Source organism: Peromyscus eremicus, chromosome 14, assembly GCF_949786415.1.
Source record: "Peromyscus eremicus chromosome 14, PerEre_H2_v1, whole genome shotgun sequence".
Classification (NCBI taxonomy): Eukaryota; Metazoa; Chordata; class Mammalia; order Rodentia; family Cricetidae; genus Peromyscus; species Peromyscus eremicus.
The window spans coordinates 48,507,383-48,527,671 of record NC_081430.1 but is presented as its reverse complement, the minus strand read 5'-3'; the positions used below and the strand labels follow the sequence as shown (position 1 = coordinate 48,527,671).

General features: G+C 38.4%; 1 protein-coding gene and 1 pseudogene across 1 annotated transcript in view; one reads left to right on the top strand and one right to left on the bottom strand.

The window, feature by feature from the left end:
- Rps6ka5 (ribosomal protein S6 kinase A5) overlaps window positions 1-20,289 on the top strand; it is a 158,118-nt gene that overhangs the window by 31,861 nt on the left and 105,968 nt on the right. The window contains exon 2 of the mRNA XM_059279256.1: window positions 15,277-15,348. Coding sequence (XP_059135239.1) covers window positions 15,277-15,348 — 72 coding nt within the window. The remainder of the gene's footprint in view (window positions 1-15,276; window positions 15,349-20,289) is intronic.
- Window positions 1,275-1,784, bottom strand: LOC131924046 (large ribosomal subunit protein eL29-like; annotated as a pseudogene).

Below are 20,289 nucleotides of genomic sequence, written 5' to 3'. Positions count from 1 at the left end.
CCAGGGCCAAAAGAAACTAGATGTATAATATGTACCCTCCTTTTTACCTTAGTTTTACTGTCAACTAAATCTATGTTCTAACTTCAAAGAAAAAAGTCAAGTAGTGCTAGGGAGGAACTTAGAATTGGTAAAAAGCTATAGGCATAGGCACCCCCATTTTCCTATTTCAGATTCAGTATGAACCCTAAAACCACTTAAGCAGTGCTTGTAATTTTCTTACAAGATGTTAGCACAGTGCTGCCCTGCATTAAGTTACAGGTCTTTGTGTTTGTAAATACAGGTATAGTATACAATGGTCAATGAAAAAAAATGATCTTAAAAGAACTAAATTCCAAAGATGCAAAAGTAGCTCGATAAATTGCACATTTATATTGCATATTAATTTATAATAGAAAAGAATCATGTATTTATTCACCTTTATTTATTTGCTTGTTGGTGTTTTGAGACAATGCCTCAAATAGTCCAGACTGTTCTTAAAGCTGACATTGGCCTTGAACTCCAACTTCTCCTGGAGTTCTTCTCCAAGTGCTGAAATTACAAGCATGTAACACCATGTCCAACTGTTTCCCCCAATTTTTAACATTGTATCATGTTTGTCTTTCCTTATTTATATACACAGATTAATATTTAATACTATATTACTTTTTGGATCTAGAATACCCAGATAGTGGTCAAGCACTACTCTGGGTATGTCTTTGAGACTTGTTAGGTGAGAGTAACACTTAAATTGATAGGCTTCACAAAGGGAAAGCTGCATTCTGTTATGAAATGGGAGTTGTATATTGAGCCAAGCAGGTTTTGAAGGTAAAGTTACATGAAGTGGCCTAAACGTCCATATTTCTCATTCCTGCTATACTGCTCCCTGCCTATACCTGTGGTCTTATGGAGAGTCCCTTATGGTTAGTTGACAGAGGAATAGAAAACTTAGGTATGGCTTGTAATGTTTTTGCATGAGACAAGGTACCACATCAGACTGGGCATTTGCAGCTTTACCATTTCTTTCCAAGACATCCCTTGGGAGCAGTAGTGAAGGGGACTCTTAGAAGTGGGGGACTCTTGAGCAGTGTAAATGGATGTTTATTTGCTCAGAGGGAGTAATGATCAGACGGGTGATGCTACACTAACTTGTGGACTATATAGCCGTTATTCTGGCTAGTTAGTCAGGTTAGATGGAACACCATTAGAAAATGGTTAGAACTTCCTCCTCCTCCTCCTCCTCCTCCTCCTCCTCCTCCTCTTCTTTTTTTTTTTTTTTTAAACAGATCCTGCCTCAAGTTTATTTGTAAAAACAGCATGGGGTCCTGATCATCTGCAAATAGTGTGTAGGTGTGTCACACCAGTCCATCTGTCTGGCAGACAGAAACCTTTTCTATGGGGCCTTCACAGGGGCCTGGGCACCTTTGGGAGCCTGAGCTGGAGCTGAGGCCTCTGCCTTGGTTTGAGCCTTGGGCTTTGGTTGGCAGAGCCTATAACCCTTGGCCATGTAGCTTCTAATCCGCTTCCTGAGCTTGGGGTGAGCGATGAAAGCAAGACGACTGAGCTTGTGGCTGGGGCCCTTTGGCATCTTGGGCTTAACCGCCTTGGCCTTCACAAGGGCCTTGATGGTTGTTGGCCTGCATCTTCTTCAGGCCTTTCTTGGTGTGCTTCTTGGCAAAGCACATGTTCCTCAGGAACTTGGGGTCCACCTCCTCAAGAGATTCCTATCTTTGTGATCATTTCTTGATACCATTTCTGTGCCATTTTCGGGATTGGTTGTGTGTGGTGTGGTTCTTGGGCTTGGCCATGTTGGAACAGTAACCAGTGGCTCCCAAAGTGCCAGGGACCTTGGTTAGAACTTTTTAAATGAGAAAAACCATGATGATATTTGTGTCATGTATCAGTGCCCACCAAAAATTTGATCTGAACAGAAAAGGATATAATAATCAGGAGTACAATAATGTGCTCTTTAGACACTAATTAGCTCTTTGTCTTGTCTCTCTGTAGTGGCTCAAGAGACTAATGAACAAAATGGCTATGACAAAAAAGGATGGAGATCATACATGGGCTCTGGATTTTTACTCATGGAGGCCAATCTGGCTACAGCTGATGCCAAGTATGCAATCTGCTTACAGCAGAGACTAACACTGAAGCCTAATATAGCAACATTATTCAGAGTGATAAGGAACTATCTAGTGGCAGTTTGACAACATTGAACTGCTTGTATCATGGAAGAGTCCGCATTTGTTCTTACTGTATTCTAGTTTCATTTTCATTGTGTTGACAGAAAGCCACTTAAGGGAGAAAGGGGTTTATTTCTGTGTACAGTTCAGAGTTACAGTCTGTCATTGTGGGGAAGTCAAGTTAGGAACTTGAAACAGCTAATCCTATCACATCTGGTCTAGAGCAGAGAGAAGTGAATGCATGCCCAGCTCACTGGCTTTCTTCTGCTCATTTGGATATCTCCATTTGTAGATATTTCGGGACCCCTGCCTAGGGACTGCTCAAGAATCCTTCTATTAAGAATCCTAAAAAAAGAAAAAAAATCACCCTGAGTTAGGATGTCTCAGTCTTCACTCATTTGTCCCATCCTGCTGCCTTTGACTTCATCATCACCCTGAGTTAGGATGTCTCAGTCTTCACTCATTTGTCCCATCCTGCTGCCTTTGACTTCATCAGCACTTCTCTTTTATTGATGTTCTCTATTTTTGCTTAGGTTCAGGTGGTAGCTAGTTTTGTAACTGGTTTGTTTTTTGTTTGTTTTGTTTTGTTTCTGTCTCTTTCTTCTTGCCTCATAACTCCAGGTAATGATCATGGTTTTGTGTGTGTGGTGTGTGTGTGTGTGTGTGTGTGTGTGTGTGTGTGTGTGTGTGTGTGTGTTCTTGTCTTTTAAAGGTTTCTCTTATATTTAAGTTTTAGCCATAGCCCTGTCTTTACAACTTTGTTCAGATGTTTGCATAGACTTTAGTTCCTCATCTAGAACAAACACAATGGCCCTTTGAGATGTTCTGCCATCATTTTAGAACCAATATTGAAACTCCAGGACTTCCTTTTTTATTCCTTGTTCTGCCAGTAACACTGCCATTCGAATACAAGACTTCTATTTCTTGTACTTTGCTGTGGGACCATGTAAATCTTTTGGGCTATAACAAATAGCTTAATTAGTCATTTGTAGACAGTATAACAATATAAATTTGTTTCTTACACTTCCAGAAGTCCAAGGTAGAATAGGTGTCTAGTAAGAGCGCTATATCGTAGGTAGCCACTCCTGCTATGTCCTTATATATGTTCTTTCAAGCTCTTGTATAAGGATAATTATCTCACTTATGAGGGTAGAGCCCTAATCACTTCTCGAGAGAACCATCACATTTGGGATTAGCTTTCCACATTAAGTTTTTCAAAGGGATACAAATATTCAGCCCATAGCAGAAGCCAGTAGAGGAAAACGGATGATCAAGTAACTCTGTAGAAGAATATCAAGTCCCTTAGGTGTATGCCAAGGAGTGGGATAGCTGGGTTATGTTAGATGCTCTTCTAGCGTTTTTGAGACCTCTCCACACTGATTTCCATTGTGGCTGTACCTGTTTGCGGTCCCACCACAGGATTTCAGTGAATCTTTGGAAGTGGTGATCACATGTTTGCTTTTTGTAGTCTTATTATCTAAGGCAGGTGTTGTGTTGGAACTGAACACTACAGTGATTCTTGGATTCAGTCTTTCCTCTTCTTTCTAGTTTGTATTCAGGCCAGACTCTTACTTGACTATCTATAGTTTATTTCAGTAACCTCACCATCGTTCAGCATTGAGTTTTTCTTTGCTTCTAGCTCCACAGTATACTATTGCCAGAGTAATTTTTTCTCAAGCATATTTGCATCATGTTAAAAGCTATTGTTACTTACAGATTTAATTAAAACCAATTAGTTGGACTTTCTAGGTATTGAATCAGCTAGTCTCAGGTGCCCTTTTTTATATTATAAAAGTTTCCATATAATATAGCTAATTAAAACAGCCCTCATCATCATCTATTAGGGAAATAATTACTTCTGCCTAGGTACTTTATTCTGGTATCTTTCTCACCTATAATTCCTCAGCCTTTCCCCAACCTCTTTTGTGGTGCAGAGGGTTGAATCCAGGACCTCAGTGCATGTTAAACAAATAGTCTACCACTGAACTGTACCCCTTCAGACCCACCCCTACCCACTAGGAATTTGTGAACTTTCCTAAAATGAGTAGATGAAGGCCATTGTGGTTGATATATTGTGCACCCCAATAAACTTATCTGGGGGTCAGAGAACAGAACAGCCACTATGTTCAACATAGAGATTAGGCAATAGTAGCACATGCCTTCAATCCTAGCATTCCAGAGGCAGAGAGTGAGTTCAAGGCCATACTGGAAACAGCTAGGCATGGTGACACACACCTTTAATCACAGCACTTGAGATCTCATGTCTTGCTTGGGAAAGACACATGCCTTTAATCCCAGGAAGTGATGTCAGGAAGCAGAAAGGTATATAAGGCTGAGGACCAGGAACTAGAGGCTTTTTAGGCTTTTAAGCTTTTAGGCTTTTAGCAGCAATTCAGCTGAGATCCATTGGGATGAGGACTCAGAGGCTTCCAGTCTGAGGAAACAGGATCGGCTGAGAAGTTGGCAAGGTGAGGTTAGCTGTGCCTTGTTCTACTTCTCTGATCTTTTCAGCATTCACCCCAATATCTGCCTCCTGAGTGTTTTTATTAATAAAACCTTTTAAGATTTGTGTTACAGGCCATATATTGTCAGTGTTGACAAATAATGTCAACTTTCTGACCAGTTTTATGTGATAATAATACTCTACATGTCATAGAGTCTATTAGCATATTAATTTATAATTCTCATATAGTTATGCAAATTTAATAAGGATTAACTCATTAAATTGAGTACCTCAGTCATATAGCATGAAACATTTGAAATGACTTCAGAAACATTATTCTTATTTCTACTTTAATTTGAATTAGCAAAAGCACATTTAAAAAAGTTAAGCCTCTTCTTAGCTTTAACATAAGTGAATGTAATCAAATGGAAGTAATCAAATGATTTTAGCACATTTGATTACATGTGCTTAACAGAAACTGTGGCAACAGAATGAAAAATGTATTTTTACTGATTGTTTTTCTCCATGAGAGTGGGTAGTTCTGAATTAAATGTTTACAGCTTAAGAAAAAGATTATAGGTAATTGGGGGGTAGGAGGAGAGAGGACGGGGGAATCTGTGGCTGATATGTGAAATTAAGTTAATTATAAAATAAAAATATTAAAGAAGATTATAGGTAATATGTATTGTAAATTATATTTGATAATTGAAATGTCTACAAAGTTGGATTAAGAAATTATTCATCAGTCATAGATTTGTGGCTGAAATATGTCGTGAAGAATATGGTAAAAATCAGTGATAGTTATTTTTGGGGTATAGGGTTATGACATATTTTAAAGATCTACTTAATTTTTTTAACTTTTAGATTTATTTTTGTGTATTAGCGTTTGTTTGTGTGTGTGTATGCCATGTGCCTGAGGAGACCAGAGAAGAGTGTCAGATCTCCTGGAGCTGGAGTTAATGGGTGGTTGTGAGCTCCCAACCACTGGTTATAGGTGCTGGGAACCAAACTCTGGTCCTCTTTAAAAGCAGTGCATGTTCTTTACTGCTGAGCCATCTCTCAGCCTTCAAGGTCTACTTTAGACCTACCTAATGTTACCTGTGGTTTTTTTTTTTTTTGTTTTTTGTTTGTTTGTTTGTTGGTTAAACATTGATCGTGGATAATTTTACAATAAAAATTATTTAAATATGGGGAGAAAAATTTTAAGAATTAGTGTTTTTTAAATTACATCAATTCTGATCTTATAACTATCAAGATGCTATTGGAGATAGCAAGTTCGGTTAGTCATGGGGAACTGACCTTGTGTAGTTGGTAGGAATTTCAAAGGTACATACCAGCCTTGATGAAAAATAATGTGGAAATTCCTCAAAAAATTAAAAATAGAATTACCATTAGCACGTCCACTTCCTCTAAGATTTTAGTCTGTGTAAGAATTAAAAGCAGTCTCCATATACATAGCTAAAAATATAAAAGTAACACACACGTTCATTGACAGATGAATTGTTTTTGGTTTCTTTTAGGGGGCCCTGCCACCCAGCTCCCAAATAAATCAGACACAGAGGCTTATTCTTAATTATAAATGTTTGGCCTTAGCTTGGCTTGTTTCTTGCCAACTTTCCTTAATGTATCCTGTCTGCCTTTTGCCTCTGGATTTTCCTTTTCTTTCTTCTGTAAATCTTACTCTTATTCTGTGCTTGCTGTGTAGCTGTGTGGCTGGCCTCTGGAGTCCTCCTCCTTCTCTGGCTACTTCTTCTTTCCCAGATTTCTCCTTCTATATATTTTCTCTGTCTGCCAGCCCCACCTATCCTTTCTCCTGCCTTGCTTTTGGCTGTTCAGTTCTTTATTAAACTATCAACTGTTCAGTTCTTTATTAAACTATCAGATGTTTTAGACAGGCAAAGTAACACAGCTTCACAGAGTTAAACAAATGCAACATAAACAAAAGTAACACACCTTAAAATAATATTCTACAACATTTCCCCCTTTTTGTCTAAATAAAAATGAAAAGTTTTAACTTTAACATAGTAAAACTATATACAACAAAAACAGTTATCAAGTAAGAATTTACAATATTCTGTCCATTTGTAGTTATCATATTCAGAGAAAATAATGTATTATCTATCTTATCTTAGTGAATCCAAAGTTTTACACCTAACTTACTTTCTATCATAACTGAGGAAAACTACAACTATAACTATCTAGTCTTCAACTCCATCAAAGAACCAGAAGAATGTAATATTATCTAACAACAGAGACATCTGCCTGGACAGTGAACCAAAGTTCCTCTGCAACATTGGGCATCCATCTTCATCCTACAGGCCTGGCAGACTCTTTTATAAAGCAGGAATTTTGAAGGACTGTCCTGCCTTGTTGGCAGAGTTCAGCAGTCACTTTCCTGTGTATCCTGCAGAATATCTGGCAGACTCTTCTGTGAAGCAGGAATTTGGAAGTACTGTTATGCCTTGTTTTGGCAAAGTTCAATAGTCTTTTTCCAGTGTGTCCTGCATGTCCAGTCTGCACAGCACATTGTCAGCAGTCAAAGGCAAGAACAGTTTCTTTGCCCAGTGGCTAACCTTACTACAATGAAAGCCAACTCCATAAAGAGTTTCTTCAATGCCCATCATTTTCTCTGAAGTAAATTGGTGCCGCCAGGAGCAGATGTGTCTCATTGTCTTGAAAAATTTTTAACCAAACATTTTAAATGCCATAATCTATAGGTCTTTGAAGTATTTGAAAACCATTTATCTATCTAAATATATCTCTATATGATCTGGAAAGCATACCTGACTTATTTATAATATTGATTGTTATAAATGACTAACCACTAACCTGTTTCCTGATTATCCTACATAGTTTATAAAAACAGCTTTCAAAAACTGGAATTTTACCTTATATTTTTAAATAAACTTCATAGGTACAATACCTTAAACAAGAATAGAAACATATATACAATATGTTGTAACAAAAATAATCTTACATTTTTATTGATATACAAAAATCCTTTAAACAAGAGTAGAAACATCTATACAGTGTAATAAAAATAACTTTAAATTTGTATCAATATACTATCTTCCCCTAAATGATAACAGATATCTAATAATCAAAAGCCTCCCACACCCCTCTTGGGAATGTGGACATTGTGTTCTCCAAACTGCTTCCTGCTGTCTGTGGATGAAGTATCTTTAGGGTCCCAGAGAGAAAATTTCAGATAATGGCCAAGTCCTGGGAAGACCAGCAGTAATCTTTGCTGATAGATATCACCTTTCAAGATTCAGGAGGTCTCACCTGATCAAACCTGATCCATATTAACCCTGAAGGAATCCATAGCCTCTTATCTCCTGTGGGAACAAAACTCCAAAGTATTTTTTATTTCCATTTGACAAATATATTTTTTGACTTTTTAAAAGTTAAGGCATTCCTAAAGTGTATAGGTGGATTTATTTCAACAGTCCCTCTTTCAATTCCAGGTCTCTTTGCAGCTGTCCTTTGCTCAGCAACATTCAAAAAATTCAAAATCAGCACAATAACGTACAGGATCTAGACTCCCTGTGTATTTCCCATCTTACGTGGCTTTTTCTCTTATATTACTTTTTCTCTCTCTTTAAAGACTTTATTATTATTTTTAAACTATTTCTTTCTTTCTATGACTATACCTTTTTCTCTTAAACCTACACACATTGTTAAATACACTGTAACCTGTTGTAACCTGTTTAGAGTTTTTTCTGTCTGGACCTCTTTTATTGCGTATCTTCAGCCTTTTTTGACTGTATGAGCAAACCTTTAAACTGCTAACCTACACCTGGATCCTCCTTTCAGCTGACTCTGCCCGCTTCTTGGGTCTTGAAAACCAAGGGTAAAACTCAGCTGGTCAGAGTTTTGTCTGACTAGGAACTGCATTCAGCCTTCTTAGAGCTCTAGAATGCCGATGCTTGCGCTGTGGCAGGCATTTTTATTTAGAGTTTTATCCCCATTTAATGTACTGACTGCTCAAGGGCTTGCCAGCAGGCAGAAACTCTTTCAGGAGCCATATCCTCTTTTTTTTTTTTTTTTTTTAAAAAAAAAAAAGCTTTCTCAGGCACAATGGAAATTCGAGTGCCACATTGGTACACCAAAATGTTGTTTTTTTCTTACTCTTTGTCTCTCTGGGACCCTGCCACTCAGCTCCCAAATAAATCACACATGGAGACTTATTCTTAATTATGAGTGCCCAGCCTTAGCTTGCCTTGTTTCTTGCCAACTTTTCTTAACTTTAAATTAAACTGTCTATCTTTTGCCTATGGGTTTTTATCCTTCTTTATTTCTGTAAACCTTTCTTTCTTACTCTGATGATGGTTGTATGGCTGGGTGACTTGACCTTTGGAGTACTCCTCTTTCTCTGACTACTACTTCTATCAGTTTCTCCTTCTATATATTTTCTCTTCCTGCCAGCCCCACCTATCTTTTCTCCTGCCTTGCTATTGGCCATTCAGTTCTTTATTAGACCATTATGTGTTTTAGACAGGCACAGTAACTCAGCTTCACACAGTTAAACAAATGCAACATAAAAGTAACACACCCTAAAATAATATTCTCCCACAGTGACTGTATAAGCAGATGTAGAATATAGTGACATGCTATTTAGTTTTATAAAGGAAGAAAAATTTGATACATGCTTTAACATGGATGAAATTTAAGGACTTCATGCTTAGTGAAGTAAGCTAGCTGCAGTAAGGTGTGTTCCACTTAAATAAAGACACATGGAGTAGCCAAAATCATAGACAGAGAAAGTACAGTATTGGTTGTCAGGGGCAAGAGGGTTTGAGGAGTAGCTGCTTAATTGATCTTAGGGGTTTCAGTTTCACAAGATGGAAGTTACACAGGTAGTGACAGCTGTACAACAACATAATGCATATAATAACAGTGACTGGTGCGCTTAAAATGACTGTTGCATGGATTTTACCACAATAAAGACTAAAAAGACAGGCCAGTCACACTTCCCAAACTGCGTGTGGCTGTATTAGAATATATTTATTAAATATAGACTGGGCTAAGAGAATTCAATTATGATGTAAGGAACTACTTTTCTCTCTTTCCCCCTTTCTCTCCCTTGGAGACAGGATTTGTTTGCAGGCCAGGCCAGTTTCAAAGTTGCAATCCTCCTACCTCACCTTCCTAGTGCTTGGGACTACAGACACATACTACGCCCTGCTAAGGAACTAATTCTTTTAAATCTATTATGTAATGTAAGATTTTTTTTTCTTTAAGAATTGTTAATAAATCAAACTTTTTAAAGTGAATCACTTTAGTATTCATTAGAGTTTTGACATTTAAAAAAACATAATTTGATGTGCTTATGAAGAGATTAGTTAAATTCAGTTTCAAAAGTGATTACTGAACCAAAGAGCATACATTTAAAGAACACTAATCAAGAAGTGAAGGATTTTCAGCATGTTGTAATGAGAAAAATATTTGGTTAGACTTATTTTGTGAAAGCATTAAAATTGTTTACACCTTTCTTTTCCTAAATAATCATTTAGATTAAGCTCAGTAATGTATTACTGCAAAAAGAATCTATAACTGCAGGGAGCTATGTGGAAGAAGAGGCAGAAAGTGTGCAAGAGCCAGATGGGATGGAAGACATCAAGGAAACAGGATATAGGACTGCCACATATAGGAACTTACAGAGACTATGGCCACATGCACAGGACCAACACAGGTTCAAGCCAGACATTGATGGGGGTGAGGGGTGAGATCTAGGAAGAGATGGAGGAAGGGAAACTGTGATCAGACTATATTGTAGGGATTTTCAATTAAATTTTTTTAGGCAGGCTCTCATTGAGTATCCTCAGCTGGACTGGAATTCATTTTGTGGACTAGGCTGGACTTGAACTCCCAGAGATCCTTCTGCCGCTGATTCAGTTAATTAGCAATAGAGACACGCTTGTAGGAGACCTTAGAAGATCCAAAATATTATTTTAATCCAGCATTACTAATATATTTAACTGTTTGCCTCGTATGGGCACCAGGATAGATGACAGCTCTGAACAGCTCATAAGCTCAGACTGCTGTTTTGTTTTAATTTGTGAAGAGTTCTCATAAGGTGTTGTTTGTGGGGGAAGGAGTTAACTCTTTCAGGGTTTAGGCTCATGCTGTGGTTTGGTGTCATTTTGCTGTTAGAACCAGAAATGCCTGAACTCTGATCTTCTAGTCTGCTCTTTTAATCCTCAGCAGCCACAAAGGACCTATCTGCGCAGAACGACAGTAGCTCCTGGGAATCAGAATACCACCTTAGTAATAGCCGTGTGTACTTCCAGCATGTCAGTACAGAGCTATTATATAACCTCTGTAGGAAGTTTAGGCTTACAGCTCAAGTGAGCTTTCTCTTTCCCTATTAACTCCATCTAATCTAGCATGTTTAGACATGTGACTTAGAATGTTAGAAGGGAGAGCAGATTAGTTAGTGGACTCCAGTTGTCTTATTCAGACTCATAATAAAAATACCATCGACTGAGTGGTGAAACCAACATACAAGTGGAGAAGGGTGGCTCACACCTGTACTTACAGCACCCGAGAGGCCCAGACAGAATTGCTGCAAATTTGAAGCTAGTCTGAGTTACACAGTTTCAGGCCAGCCTGAGCTACGGAGTGAGACTTTATCTAAAACCAAAAAATACTCTCAAACAAAACTCCGTAAATAGTCATGACTCCGTTCTGGAGGCTGAAATGCCCAGGATCAGACATTGTCAGCTTCAGTCCCGACATTTCTGTCATGTCAGTGAGAGTAAGGAGTATTCTCACATGGCAGAAAGCAAAGCAAGAAGGGAAGCATGTTCTTTTCTGTCTCTTTTTAGAAATTACTTCTTACTTAACTTTTGACCATGTTATAGATGTACATAGTGTATTGTGAATATATTCATTCTGTTACAGTCTCTTGTCAGACAAACAAACAAACAAAATGGTCAAAACACAGCTTTAAGACAACCACATCTACTTTGTTAACTGTTCTAGACACTGAAGGAGAAGAGCAGGAGACTAGTCTGTCTTCCCTAAGAAGTCAGACCATGCTGGAAATTGGAGTCCAAAACTCAAAGGGGAGGTGAGATGGGTCAAGAGGTAAAGGTGCTTTCTGCAGAGACTGACGGTCTGAGTTTGGCCACTGGGATCCACAGGAGAGACCTGACACCAGAAGATGTGCTCTGATTGTCACATGTGCATCAGAACACCCACCTGTCAATAAATAACTAATAAACGTCTTAAAAAAAAAAAAAAGACCCTTGTAGGAGCTGATCTTTTGAATGTAGTAACTGCCTGCTCCTACTAATGTGCTCCCTCATTCATGTATTGAAAAAAATGTGATTTTGAGTTTTCTTTCAGAATTTTGGATTCATGTGTGGGTTTCTAAGCCCTCTTACATGTGGGGAAAACTAGAAAGGAAGTCTAGTGGAGGCATAATTTGAATTGGAGAAGGAACAAAGGCTGCTGTCTCACAACCATAATAAAGTGCCACCTCCTTTGTGGTGTGAAAAAAGACAATGGGCAGTTCTAACTGCTTCAGCAGTACTGGCTCTGGTACTGTGGTCCCAGGCCTGAAGCTCATCATCTGAGCAACAGGATTAGCACTTTAATAAGTCTATGACTGTCTCACAAATGTAGAAGACAGTTATATAGTTGGCAGTGTTTATTTCACCTTTGAGGTGAAATAAAATCTGTAAATATTTTAAGTCTTATTCTAATAATGTTAGTATTTTTATTTGGAGGTTTGAGCTCTTGTTCTTGAGGCTAACAATTTAATTAAAAAACAGTTTATTTTTAGATCTTCATGTTCAAAGGCTTTAATTGTACTGACAAAACAATAGCACAGAAGTAAGAACTATTTAGATTCACATGTTTATGCGTTTGCTTCAGAATCCGTGTAATACAATATTTACTCTTTGCTTTTCTTTAATCCTGTTCCCTGTCTTAGTGTTGTGAAAAAAACACCATGACCAAGGCAACTCTTTAAAAAAAAAAAAGCATTTAAATGGGGGCTTATTTACAGTTTTAGAGGGTTAGTGCATTATCATCATGGCAGGAAGCAGGTAAGCATGGTACCAGTGGCTGAGAGTTTTACATCCTGATCTGCAGGCAAAGAGAGAGAGACAGACAGACAGACAGACAGACAGACATTAGGTCTGGTGTGGACTTTTAAAGCCTCAGATGCAGAGATTCTCGGCCAAACCCCAGGTGGAACTCCAGGAGTCCAACCAGCAAGAGAGAAGAGGGATTATATGAACAAGAGATATCGAGACCATGATTGGAAAAAGCACAGGGACAAATAGCCAAACTAGCGGAAACACATGAACTGTGAACCAATAGCTGAGGAGCCCCCATGGAACTGGCCCAGGCCCTCTGGATAAGTGAGACAGTTGATGAGCTTGAACTGTTTAGGAGGCCCCCAGGCAGTGGGACTGGGACCTGTCCTTGGTGCATGAGCTGGCTTTTTGGAACCTAGGGCCTATGCTGAGACACCTTGCTCAGCCTTGGTGCAGGGAGGAGGGGACTGGACCTCCCTCAACTGAATGTACCAGGCTAGGCTGAATCCCCAGGGGAGACCTTGCCTTGGAGGAGGTGGGAATGGGGGGTGGATTAGGGGGGAAGGCTGGGTGGGAGGAGGGAGGACAGGGGAATCTGTGGCTGATATGTAAAATTAAATTAATTATAAAATAAAAATATATATTTAAAAAAAAGAAATATACAGAGAAAAAAAAAAAGCCTCAGAGCCCTCCCCTAGCTGCACACTTCCTCTAGCTAGGTCATGCCTCCTAATCCTTTCCAAATAGTTAATCAGCTAGGGTACTAATTGTGCAAATATATGGCTCTATGCGGCCATTTTTTTTTCCAAATCACCACGTACCCCAAACAAAAACCTTGGTCATAGTGAGCTGGTTAGATCCACTGACCTTCTTAAGACTTACTGCTCCCTTAAATTTTTTAAATTAAAATAATTAAAAACTTAATTTAAAATGTGAATTTAATTAAACTTTGACAAAGTACTGGAATTACTTACTGCCTAGTGTAGCATGAATTCTAATTGGTCTTAATAATAAAAACCCAGAACCAGATGTAGAGGTAAATGCTGAAAGATCAGAGAAGTAAAAGAGCTAACCCAAGTCACCTCTTACCTCCACGACTCCTCAGCCTGAAAAGGGGCTGAGCTCCTGTCTCCTTCCGCCTTCTATTCCTCTCTCTGCTCAGCTATATCACTTCCTGTCTCCACCTCCCTAGTGCTGGTTTTAAAGGCGTATGCCTCCCAAGTCCTGGGATCAAAGGTGTGTGCCATCACTGCCTGGCCACTATGGTTAATTAGTGGCTAGCTCTGCACTCTGATCTCCAGACAAGCTTTATTTGTTAGAGCACAAACAAAATATCACCACAGCCTCAAATTTGTAGCTCTAAAATTTCTTACCTGAGTCTAGTTTTCTTAAAGTTATGGTCTCAAAGTTTTAATTTATTTGTAAACACTTAACTTGTACACACCAAGTACTATATAAAATTTGACTCTTTCAGTCTTCATTACAACTTCATGGGGTAGACCTTATTCTACTTTCTGTTATTTTACAGACATTTTGAAAGATTTGTATGTTGAACACTCTTATACTTGCTGTCTAGATTGTATATTTGTTATATTTGGTTTATGACATAGCTATTTATATTCAGCCATCAGTCCATCTTATCTTCCTAATGCTTTCAAAGTAGATTGTAGATGTCAGTATATTATAAGGGTAAAGTTGTTGTTGTTGTTGTTAATTGTCCCTATCTTAGGTTATTGGGAACTGACACACAGAGAGCTAATCTGTTCAAGAGTACCCAGCATTTAAGTGGTAGAACTTGTAGTTGGATTAAGCATTTCTTGACGACTTCTACAGAAAGCTAGTTCACATAATATTCATAGGCATTATTATTAAGAGCAATTTGTTAAATAAATTTTAAGAATGCAATACCTTAGCCTTGAAGATTTATAGTGCAGAATCTGTGAGGTCCTGTGGTAAAGAAGCCATTTAACTTTGCTAAAGCCAACCATTTTCAGATTTTTTTCCACCAGAGTACCCTGTTCCCCACTTTTCTCCAAACAGCATGTAATCGGGTAGGACCAGAACTTAATGGAGAATACTGTGCAAAATGCTCACTTATAACATATTCTTCTTTTGCTTATTTAGGACAGAATATGTTTTGGGGAATGTGTGTATTTAAACACACCCCTAGAGTTTTAGAGCTGACAGGGATCTTAGTTGTCTAAACCAGTGCTCTCACTTCAGATGGGGAACTGAGACAGTGTGTATGCATAACTAGTGCACACTAACTCATGTTACATTTTTAGTGGCACAAATGGAACTAGAACATAGCCCAGAATCTAGTATGGTAGTTAGGCATGTCATTTTGGTTACAGAAATGAAATCTTGTAAATCTGTCCGTTTTTTCACTATAAATCTACCTGTGTATTATAACTTTTGTTTATTATTAGGCTTTATGTTGATTTAACCTATGGTAAAAATATCTAGTCACTAAATTTTTAAGAAAAATTTTATTATACTTAAGATATAAAATATAACTATACAAGATTAAGAAATAAAACTTTGCTAATACCCCCAAAAGTCCCTAGAGTCCTCCTGTTGCTGACCCCTTTAATTTTTTTCTTTCTTTTTTCTTTCTCTTTAGCCAACTTAACAGGACATGCAGAGAAGGTGGGAATTGAAAATTTTGAGCTGCTGAAGGTCCTAGGAACTGGAGGTAAATCTCAGGTTATCCCCGCCCCCTTTTAAGAACAAAGAGTGCTTACTATTCTGTGACATAGGGTTGATAATCTTCATGCAGAAGTCATTGACAGTTTTAAGAGCATGAGGAATCCAATAAGAAAACTAAAGAATCTTTTTTGCCTGGCTTAGTCCTAGAACTTGAGATGCCAGGGGCAGCACTAACAAGAAGGTTAGCCTGAGCTATAAAGCAAGACCTTATCTAACAAACAAGCCAACAACAAAAGCCTTTTTAAATCTAATGTTGGGAATGTAAATTAGTATGTCTTTACTTAGATACAGTATTGGTTTTCAGAAGTCACTAGCATGTAGAGAGCTTATTATATGCCAAGCACCTTATGAAGTGATTTATATTGATTGATTTATTTAGTTTTCTCTTAAGGCTGTTGTAATTCAGGGCATATCATTGTAATAATGAACAAGTCAGGATCTGTCATTAACCCAACACTTAAGAGTCTGGCTAATTGAAGTATGGTTCTATTTATGTCCTATCATCTATGTAAGATTGAAATGATCTGTATTCATTAACATTTTAGAAAGCTTTTCCAAGTCATAAATTAAAAAAACAGCCATAGAGGAGAATATACGCTATATAATTATACAATAGAAACAATTATATTAATAAATGTCTACATGTATTAGCATGGAAAAAAAATCTGGAATATGTCCCCAAATGGTTACATGATAGTCTCTGGGTGATCTTGGTTTTTGTTTTGTTTTGTTTTGTTTTTTTCCTATATTCTTTCCTGTATCTTTGAAAATTCTCTATCTCAGTTCCTGTTGTTCAGAAGTCAGGCTGGTCTTGCAGGCATGGCATCTGTGTGGTTCTACAGATCCCTATACTCAGAAAAGCCTGTGTACAGTGTAATGCTCTGCTGTCACCCTTCTCAAGTTCATTCACATACAAAGCCACATACATTTGCACTGGGCCCTGCCAGTCTTGTAGCTGATCTTGTCACTTTGTACACATCCTGGCCCTGGAATGCCCTGCTCTGCAGTTACAACAGCTGTGAGAACTGGTTATTCTCATTCTCCTATCTCAAGTCCTATTGAAGAAATTCTGAACTCATTTCTGTCCTTAGCAGGCCATGGGCACTTCCATGGAAGGAGAAGCAAAGTCTCAGAGGAAGACCAGTTTTCTTTCTCTTTAAAGTTTAGCTTCACAGTTTAAGGAACTGTGAAGCCGCCTTTTTAGATTTTTCAGCTCTGGTAGGAAGTGGCAACTGCCAACTTTCCAGCAGTAGAGAAATCTGGGTTTCCATAATTGTTCCCCTTACCCTAGCCTCACACATGTGGTGATATTGTATTCCCCAATATATCGTGCACCCTAATCAATTTATCTGGGGTCAGAGAACAGAACAGCCACTAGATATAGAGGCTAGAAAATGGTGGCACACATGCCTTTAATCCTATCACTTGGGAGGCAGAGATCCATCCAGATCTCTGTGAGTTTAAAACCACACTGGAAACAGCCAGGCATGGTGACTCACGCCTTTAATCCCAAGAAGTGAGCCTTTAATCCCAGGAAGTGAGGGCAGAAAGCAGAAAGGTATATAAGGTGTGAAGACCAGGAACTAGGTTGGTTAAGCTTTTAGGCTTTTAGCAGCAGTTCAGCTGAGATCCATTTGGATGAGAACTCAGAGGCTTCCAGTCTGAGGAAATAGGATCAGCTGAGGAATTGGTGAGGTGAGGAAGCTGTGGCTTATTCTGTTTCTCTGATCTTCCAGCATTGACCCGAGTACCTGGCTCCAGGTTTGTTTTTATTAAGACTATTTAAAATTCATGCTACACACACATGTTTACATTCACATGTACAAATTATCTTTAGGTCACTCAGTAGTGAGTGTTTGTGCTCTGGGGCATGTCATACAAGGGTTTTATACTCACGCTGAGTTATTATTTAGCATACAGTGTAGAGCCAACTTTGAGAAGAGCCAATGCACAAGCCTACTGGTATATTCCTACCAGCTAAGGCTGTGATGCCAGAAAGAGTCTTAGTGTAATTGTCAACTCAAACATTTTTCAGTGCTTGCTTAGCTTTAGGTCATTCAGAGAAGTATATTTTTAAGGAATAAAACTAGCCCCACCTTACCCTAACCCACAAGAAAGAATGCTTTCAAAATAACAAAATAATGTTGGTTATCCCTACTTTGTTTTCCTGTTTCAAAGGTAGTATCTATCTACTCAAAGGGGAAAACAAGTCTAGACCTGTGGTTCCCTTAAAAATGATGTTTGCAATATATTGTCAAAAGTTTTTCAGGTCAAGTTCTCTTTCTTTTTGGTGACAGTTTAATTGAGATACAGTGCATGTACCATATAGTTTACCCATTTAAAGTACAAAGGCAATGCTTTGAGTGTATTTAGAGTTGTGCAGCCATAATCACAATCAATTTTAGACCTTTTCATTTTAACCTCAAGAAGAAACCTTGAATCCTTTAGCTGTTACTTCCACACTTACCATCCTCTCTGTCCCTAAACAACCACTAACTGTTTGTGTTATTCTGGACATTTTTTGTAGTGGATTCATATGTGTGGATTTGGGTGACTGGCTTCTTTCATGTTCTATGGGTTAAAATATGTTGTAGCAGATATTAGCACTTCTTTCCCTTTATGGCCAAATAGTTCATCGTATGGCTCAAGCATTCATCAGTTGATGACTGTGATGGTTAGCTTTACATGTCAACATAATAGCCATAATCTCCCAGTAGGAGAGACTCAACAATGCATTGTCTGCTTTAGGTTGGCCAGTGGGCATGTCTTTGGGAGGATTGTCTTAAGTTAATCAGTGTGGAAAGACCAAGCCCATTCTCTAGCAGGGGTTCCTGGACTGTTGTAAAAGTGGAGAAATTGAAACAAGCAAGTAGAAGCATGCATTCATTGCTCTCTGCTTTTGACTGTAGATATGGTGGGACTAGCTGTTAGTCATTCCTGCCTTGACTTCCCCACAATGATGGACTGTAACTGTAAAGTGAAATAAACCCCCTTTTCCTTAAGTTGCTTTTTGTTAGGGTATTTTATCTTAGCAACAGAAGTGAGACTAGAACAGTGACCATTGGAGTTGGTCCCACTTTTTATCTGTGAGGTGTAGACATGAATGCTGTGAACAGTCACATACACAGTGTTTCATGTCAACCTGGGTTTTCATTTTTTGGGTATATTCCAAGGAACAAATTGCCAATTTAAATAGTGACTCTGTTTAACTTCTTGAGGAGCTGCTAGACTGTCTCCCCAAATGGCTACACCATTTACATTCCTGTGAATGGTATGTGGTGATATACTGTGTACCCCAATAAAGCTTGCCTGGGGATCAGGGGACAAAGCCAGCCACTATATTAAACATAGAGGTCAGGCAGTGGTAGCACACGCCTTTAATCCTAGCATTTGGGAGGCAGAGATCCTTCTGGATCTCTGTGAGTTCAAGGCCATACTGGGAACAGACCCAGGTGTAGTGCCACAGGCTTTTAATCCCAGCACTAGGAAGGAAGGAAGATGGCAAGGCACAGAAAGGTATATAAGGTGTGAGTAAATAGGAAGTCTCTCTCTTGAGGCTGATGATTTCGTAGAGGTAAGAACGTGGCTGGCTTGTTCTGTTTTTCTGATCTTTCAGCTTTTGCCATATATATCTGGGATGTATCCCCAAATGGTAACATGATAGTCTCTGGGTGATCTTGTTTTTTTTTTTTTTTTTTTTTTTCCTATATTCTTTCCTGTATCTTTGAAAATTCTCTATCTCAGTTCCTGTTGTTCAGAAAGTCAGGCTGGTCTTGCAGGCATGGCATCTGTGCAGTTCTACAGATCTCTACACTCAGAAAGCTCTGGTTTTTTTTTTTTTATTAATAAGACAGTTTAGCAATTCATGTTACAATGGTATGTAAGGGTTCCAGTTTCTTCACATCCTTGTCAACATCTGCTATCTAATTTTTTTATGATTATTCTGCTATATGTAAAATTACTTAGGTTAATCCTTAGGAACAAAATCCATGAATAGTTTTTGTTATCTGGCCAAGTGATTAAATTGTATTAGTGCATTTATTTTTTATTTTCAGATGTTTTACAAAAAGTCATGTATAATTTTGAATATTTTATATAAAGTTAAATAATTCCCTTTTAAACTGTCTCCAGTTTTAAGCTGTCTTTGATATGACAGTGGTCTTGTCTGTTTACTACAGGTTGAGTTTAACAATTTGTGTCAGTAAGAAATCTGAGATAAGTTGGGTGGTGATGGTGCACGCCTTTAATCCCAGCACTGGCAGGCGGATCTCTGTGAGTTTGAGGCCAGCTTGGTTTACAGAGTGAGTTCCAGGAAAGTCTGGGCTATTACACAGAGAAATCTTGTCTCAAAAAACCAAAGAAAGAAAGAAATCTGAGGCAGAAAAATACTATAAATATAATCTCACCTTCATCTGTGCTGTTTGGAGAGTTTGTAGCATCTTGGTGTTTTGAAGAGCTTCTCAGCTTAACCAGGATTCTACCACCAGAGAAGCCAGGAACACTCCCAAATGGGGATGAAGGGAATCTGGACATTGCCTGCCACAGATTATTTTTTTTACGTGGTACATAGCCTAATTTTTTTTCTCACAACCAAGGAGACCCTCACATGGGAAACATATTTGAACTCTTGGTTGTCTTGTGGCCCTTGTCTGCTCGTGTGTAGTTTATGTTTACCTGCTCATTTGCTGACACCTGGAACCCAACTTTGTGTTCTTTTTGGCATCCCAAGATAAACCCAGTGTGGCCTTCTTTAAGTGGAAGGCACAGACCAATGCTGGGCAACATAAAATTACAGGAATTCAGTGCCCTTGGCACATTTTTTTTTCCACTAGAATTTATTACTATTTCAGGAAAACAGCCTTTGGATACATACCTCTCCCTCATCATTGTCTTTATTTTATTGGCGGAAAAACTAAGATATTTCATA